The sequence below is a fragment of the Monoraphidium neglectum genome, assembly GCF_000611645.1.
Source record: "Monoraphidium neglectum strain SAG 48.87 unplaced genomic scaffold scaffold00716, whole genome shotgun sequence".
In the NCBI taxonomy this organism is placed as follows: domain Eukaryota; kingdom Viridiplantae; phylum Chlorophyta; class Chlorophyceae; order Sphaeropleales; family Selenastraceae; genus Monoraphidium; species Monoraphidium neglectum.
This window is the reverse complement of record NW_014012912.1, coordinates 15,509-22,162: the sequence shown is the minus strand read 5'-3', so window position 1 is coordinate 22,162 and position 6,654 is coordinate 15,509. Positions and strand designations below refer to the sequence as shown.

The following is a 6,654-nucleotide window of genomic DNA, read 5'->3' as shown; positions in this document are numbered from 1 at the left end:
GGGTGAGGGGTTGCAACGGATCGGCCTCCGGTCGAAGACAGCACAGAGGTCTGAGGCTGGCTTGAGGGCAAAAGCATGCGCGTGCGTGCGCGCGCGAGTGCGCACGCTCTCAAACATACATGCACATCCACACATGCGCACACAATCACACACGCACACGTGTCCACACTAACACGCAAAAGCACACACACACACACACACACACACACACACACACGTATGCACACACCGAACTTAGAACCCACCCGCAACTGATGATTCCAGGTGCCGGGCATTGAGCGTGTGCACATCCTGGAGGGGGAGAAGGGCGGCCCACCGCGCATCCAGACGGAGGGCATCAACTTCGTGGTGAGGGCCCCTGTTTGGGTGGGGGGCGCGGGTATGGGGGCGGGGTTGGAGTGGCCAATTCAGGGGTCTCACTGGGGGTGAGGGGTTCAGGGATACGGGGTTCTGCAGATCAACCGTGGCAAAGGGCCGCTTTGAAGGTGAGTCGGCCGGCGGCAGGGGCGTCTGCGCACTCTGATTATTCTCGTGGAACGTCGTGGATTTTGCATGCCTGTGGGTCATGGACGGTTGTGGAATGTCGCTGGGGGCGGTGTTTCGGGGGTGTGAGCGGTGGCATCAGGCTGACACAGGGCGGCTGCTTGGTGGTGAGCCCTCTGGTGGCGTTCAAGTGACAGGCAGCGGCCGCGGCCCCTGCTCATGGGGCGGCGCCCGCTCCAAACAGTGCCTTTGGGTGGGCCCCGTCGGCGCGGCTCGCTGGTTTTGTCGGATCTACTGGCGAGCCGCGCGTTGACTGCAAAATCTTCAAGACGCACACGATCCCACGACCCTTTGATCCCACCCGGCAATATAGAAAAACACACCCACCACACCACATGCACATACACAACACGCAACATGAGCAAACCCACACACGACACCTAAACACACACACACACATATACACACACACACACACGAATCACGCGCGCGCCACCCCAGGGTGTGTGGGAGCAGGCGTCCCTGCTGGACGTGGACAAGCTCATGACCAATGACGTCCACGCCATGCTCGTCACCTACGGCGTCGAGGCCGCGCGCGCCACCATCCTCAAGGAGGTGCGGGGGCCACGCGCGCGGGGCCTCGCCGTTGCCTCGCACACGTCGGCGCGATGCACGGCGTGTGCGCAGGGTCGAGGGGTAGAGGGGGCCCCATCCAGCCCACCGCGCTGCATGTTGTGTCACACCCCCCCCCCCTCGTCAAGCATGCGAACACACATACTCTCTCCACTCAACACACACACGAACGCACACACTGCACCTCACCTCAAGCCCTCCCACCGGTGTGGCCGCGCCCCGCCCCCTCCCCCAGGCGTCCGCTGTGTTTGGTGCCTACGGCATCGGCGTCGACCCCCGCCACCTCAGCCTCATCGCAGACTTCATGACCCACACCGGCGGCTACCGCCCCTGCAACCGCATGGGCATAGACTCGTCCACCAGCCCCCTCCTTAAGATGAGCTTCGAGACCGCGGCGCGATTTTTGACGGACGCCAGCCTGGCGGGCGCGACAGACCCCCTCAAGTCGCCCGCGGCGCGGCTGTGCGTGGGGCAGGTGACCGAGGTGGGCACCGGCTGCTGCGACGTGCTGATGGCGGTGTGACGTCATGCTGACGCGTGGTGATGTCATCCAGGAGCGGGCGGACCGAGAGAGAGTGGGCTTTGGTGTCGTGGGCGGGAGCTAGGGTAGCAGCGGTTTTGTGGGGGGCGGTTGCTTCGCTGCCCCTTCCTTGCTGTGTGCTGTATCGGCGTTGCTGTGATGGGGCGATCCACTTGTTTTGGATGGCGAGCCGGGCTGGGCGGTCCCTCCATTTCTGTCTTCTGTGCAGTAGATGCGCATGTTTCTATTTGTCGCACCCGGCTCCAGCATGCGGAGCCAAGCGGCCCGGGGTGCCAAAAGCGGTGCAAGGCGATCCAGCACCAGCGCGCAACCTTTCCAGCTTTGCAGCACGTTGTGCGTGTTGCGTGATCTTGCGCCATTCTGTTTCTCCGTCCCTTCTCACAATTTTGTCGCTAGGAAATGCACAGCACATCTGCAGCAGGTCTTGTATGCGGCCAGCCACTGCTCTTATCAATCGCACGCAGGGGTCTTGTAACGATCCAAATGAAGGGGTGTCAGTACAAAAGATCCACCCTTGCTATGACAGACGCTGGGGCGACAATTGTGACAGTCTCGACATATATGCATGGCGGACACAGCTCTTTGCAGTTCAGCCCTGGAGTCAATAATTGATGTCAAGCAAGTAGAGGCAGCGCCCATGAACATAAGGCAATTTCAGGCATCAGGGCTGAGAGCAGCAGCAGCACACCTTGGAGTTCCTCCGAAAACACTGTGCTTTGCAGGTGCAAATATTGGGATCCAGCTAGGGGCAAGGGCACAGCTGCAATTACCCTGCGTCATGACCATGCCGTGCACCACGGACGACAAGTGCAGCGGATGGAAACGAAAGCTTCACGGCTGCATCAACCGCATTATGTGTCGTCACTGCCTGGGGGCGGGCGCAACCGGGGGAAAAGGCCTCTGGATGAAGGGGTTGGGTCAAGGGGTTAATCATCGCTGCAACGAGCTTTTTGACAGCGGCCCCAGGCCAGGCCGGGGAGTGGGCGGGAAAATACAGTAGGGAGGGGAGCCAGCGCAGCGGAGGAGGGGGGGGGTCGGTTCACCTTCCTGCCAACGCCACGACTGCTCTTGCCGCATGTGCGCCTTGCGGCAGGCTTGATGTCACTCATTGTAGGCTGCTTAGGTATGAACCTGGGGGGGCAAGGGCTGGCAAGGGGAACACGATTTCATCTCAAGGAGCAGTCAAGTGTGAGGTCAACCATTACGGCGTGAGGGACGTTGAGCCATGTTGCGCAGATGCTTATGTCGCGGGTATGCACTCACATACAGTGTACAGATATTATTCAATTTTTCACATTTGTATGTACAGACGCTGAACGCTCTTGGTGCGGACGTCGTGTTTTGTATGAGATGCCTGCTTCGCAAATCCCGTCGCAGATATTGTTTAACGATTTCTACAGTGGAAATGCGTTTATACAGTGAGATTATGCGAACGGATGCACTTCAAGCGGAGGCGATGAGCAAGCGATGTGCTGGAGCAGTTTGCAAGAGCAGCGACTGCCTGCACTCGCTGCTGCCCATCGGATGGCATTCCCGCCGGCCCTCATTGTGGACGCAGGGTGACGAAGGGCACATGGTCGTGCGTCGACGCGCCGGACGGCACCAGGGGTGCGGCGCTGGCAGAGGCCGCGGCGGCAGCACGCGCGGGGATGTATGTGCGGTCACACAACCTTGCGAAAACTTTTGATGGGGAGCGTGGCATGGCGCCAAGGGTGCTGCACCCCAAGGCTACCCATCGCCCGCAGCTCAACCTGCAGACAGAAGACATTCCTGGCGCCCAGGTGCGGGAGGGGACAAGGCAGAGGGTTCCATCTCTGCGAAATCTGTCGAGAGCATCAGCAGCAACAACACCACCAGCACCAGCAGCAGCACCAGCAGCAGCAGCACCAGCAGCAGAACCAGCAGCAGCACCAGCAGCAGGTGTGGCAGGAGCAGCAGCAGGGGCGGGGCGGTCCCAGCTCCGCCCCAGCCCCGCTCCCAGCACTGGCCCCGGCAGCAGCAGCATCAACATGGCTGACGTGCACACGTTGTCCTTCGTTTCGTTACAAAGCCCCAAAACTCACATCTGCATGTGCAGCCCAAGCTCAAGGATGCGATTGAGCGGCCGCGTGGGACCAACCCACTGGAACCCGAATACCACCTGGCGGCCTGGTGAGAGGCCAAGTGGCAGCAAGTTTGCAAAGGGGAGAAGGGCAGGGAAGGGGCATAGAAAGGCATTTGTCTTGAGACGGACCCAGTGTGACAGCAGAGGTGCCCAGTGGGTGCCGGCTGGCCCGTGCTGCTGACACCGGGCTTCAAATCACCCCAAAGCAAAAGCATGCTGTGCCCAGACATCCCCCCTCGAAACACGTCCCGCACGCGCAGCCCGTGCGCGCCGCCCCCGCCCCCGCCCCCCTTCCGCGGGGACCCCCTCGAAACCTCGGACATTGCAGGGGCGGCCGCGAGGCGGCCGCCTGCGCCGCACGCCGCGGCCTGCGACTTCACCCTGCGGGTCGACGACATTGAGGGGGCGCGCGCGGGCTGGGCGCCGCAGCACAGGCGAGTGCCACCCACCCCTCGGGCCGCAGCGGCAGTCATCCCAATGCGGGCGCCCAGGACGGGCATGCCATGGCGGCCGTTGACTGTTGCTGAAGATGATCGCCGCATCTCCCTGATAAGCGCCTGCACAATTCGCTGCACCATTGTGTTGCCTCGCACGCACGCAGGCGCCACCTGCGCTCGGCGCCGCCCCGCACGTCCGCCCTCGACACCCGGGACATCAACACCGCGCGCCGCCGCCCCCAGCCGCCGGCGGCGCGGCCGGGCGGCGCGGCGGGCCTGCCCTCCAAGGGGGACGCGGACGGCCCGCGCAAGCCGCGCACGGTGCAGCCACGGCTGCGGGCGGAGGACATGGACAACAGCCTGAGGACTTTCGACATCATCGGCGTCGGGTGCGGGGCACATCGTTTGTTCTGTTGTATAAGACTCGAAGGGGGCTGCAAGCCCATTGTCGTGTGTGTGTGTGTGTGTGTGTGTGTGTGTGTGTGTGTGTGTGTATGTGTGTGTTGTAGCGTCCCCCGGCAGGATGCCCACCCACCGCTGGCCTCTTGAGCGCAACTTCGGTGGTTGGGCACTTCTGTGCAGCGAGCTGTCGCCCTGTGACGACAAAGTGTGTCAAACTTTGTCGCGCCCTTTCCACTCGCCGCCCGCTGGCGCCCCGGCAGGCTGCTGCCCCACCGCCCTCGCGACCCCATCGCCGGCAGCCGCCTGCTGGCGCGGCGCCACTCAAAGCACACCACCACGAGCACGGCGGAGGACATCGACGGGGCGCAGCCGGCCGACAGGGACCTGGTGAGACGAGGAGCGGATGGCGGCTTGCATCCACAGGGGCAGCGGCAGAAACGCACGTGTTGTTGACACCTGCTCATGTTGACACGAACGCACTTGAGCGCACGCCCGCCAACGCCCAGTGTGAAAAGCACTGCTGGTGTTTTTCAGGTGGGACGTGAACCTCGCCGCATGCGCACGCACGAGCTGCCTGACTCACTAAGTCTGCGAGGCATACAAACAAACAACTGCATTGCAAACCTGCTTTACCGACAGGGACGCCTGGCCGGCCGCAAGCTTGCCGCAAGTGAGGCCCGCCGCGCGGCGCAGGCTGCCGCCGACGCGGCGCTCGCGGCGCTGCCCACGCCTGCTGCCGCTGCGGCGGCGGCCGCCCTGTGGCGCGAGTGCCTACTTTTGGACAGGGACGGCAGCGGCATGCTCACGCCAGGGGAGGCACGGCGCGCGCTGCGGGATGCGAAGGTTGCGTCCGAGGATTCGCAGGCGGAGAGCATCGTCCGAGGTTTGGCCGACAACGCGGGCTTGGTCGATTACAGGAGGCTGGCGAAGCGCCTGTTGAAGCTGGGCCAGCCCTCGACGGCAGCGGCAGAGGCAGCGGCCTCAACCGCGCGTGACGCCGGGCTCGGCGGGTGGACGACCAGCGAGGGCGCAGCCGCGAGCTCCAGCGCGCCGCGGCGGCCCACCAGTGCGGGCAGCAGCAGTGGCTGCAATGGAGGCAGGGGCAGGTGTGGCACGAGCGGCTTTGGAGCGGCAATGGGCCGCGCGGCGTCCATCCTGCAGCAGGTTGAGATGGGCTCTGCCAGCACTTGTAGAGGTGCGGGGCCTGAGAAATCGACTGCGAGTGGCAATGGCGGCAGCATCGTCGAGGGCTGCAGCAGCACCGACACCCAACGTGGCGCAGCCGGATGCGCAGCGGGGCGCAGCCCGTCACAGCAGTGGTTGCAGCCGCCGCTCAACGACATGTCGGTGGACCAACGCAGGTCGACGACGCCAAAGGCCGGCGCTCAGCAGCCCCTGGACCGCCCTGGCAGCGCGCCAGCCAGGTTGTCACCGCATTGGGGCGTGTCGCATGCTCGGAGCCCTCTGGGACAATCACCGCCGCCACCGCCGCCACCGCCGCCGCCGCAGCAGCAGCAGCAGCAGCAGCAGCAGCGGCGGCAGCAGCAGCAGCAGCAGCAGCAGCAGCAGCAGCAGCAGCAGCAGCAGCAGCAGCAGCAGCAGCAGCAGCCGGAGCACGAGGCAGCCCCAGCGGCGGCACCGTCTTGCGATACCCGCCAATCTGGGCGGCGGTTCCAATCGCACCTGGATTATATGTTCAACGGAGGTGTGGGATGCCTCGAGGCTGCGCGACAGTGGCGGCCGGGCCACGAGCCTGTGGACGACGGCTTCGGCCGCAAGCCGTTCCTGGGGGACGGCCGCCCGCTGGACGCGGCCGCGCTGGCTGCGCTGGCGGCGGCAGCCGGGCCGGGCACGGCTGTGCGGGCGGCTGAGGGGCGGGCGTGGCTGGTGCCCGGTGAGTTGGGGGTTGAGCTGCAGGCGGCAGGTGGGGGCTGGGCGGCCGCAGCAGCTGGCTCAGTGGTGGCGGCGGCGGCAGAGGCAGTGGGTGCCCAGGCGGATGGGCCGGTCGGCGCTGCAGAGGCAGGGGGGGCGGCCGACCACCCGCCGCAGGCGGG

General features: G+C 64.8%; 2 protein-coding genes across 2 annotated transcripts in view; both read left to right on the top strand.

Moving 5' to 3' along the window:
* The window catches only part of MNEG_4960 (DNA-directed RNA polymerase I subunit A1), a gene marked incomplete at both ends in the record, with an annotated part of 2,900 nt that extends 1,261 nt beyond the window's left edge, over positions 1-1,639 (top strand). Inside the window, 3 exons of the mRNA XM_014046567.1 lie at positions 265-348; positions 985-1,098; positions 1,352-1,639. Coding sequence (XP_013902021.1) covers positions 265-348; positions 985-1,098; positions 1,352-1,639 — 486 coding nt within the window. The remainder of the gene's footprint in view (positions 1-264; positions 349-984; positions 1,099-1,351) is intronic.
* A 1,718-nt stretch (positions 1,640-3,357) lies between these two features.
* MNEG_4959 (hypothetical protein) overlaps positions 3,358-6,654 on the top strand; it is a gene marked incomplete at both ends in the record, with an annotated part of 4,243 nt that continues 946 nt past the window's right edge. Inside the window, 6 exons of the mRNA XM_014046566.1 lie at positions 3,358-3,438; positions 3,735-3,808; positions 4,022-4,199; positions 4,442-4,587; positions 4,861-4,987; positions 6,110-6,494. Of these exons, the coding sequence (XP_013902020.1) occupies positions 3,358-3,438; positions 3,735-3,808; positions 4,022-4,199; positions 4,442-4,587; positions 4,861-4,987; positions 6,110-6,494 (991 nt within the window). The remainder of the gene's footprint in view (positions 3,439-3,734; positions 3,809-4,021; positions 4,200-4,441; positions 4,588-4,860; positions 4,988-6,109; positions 6,495-6,654) is intronic.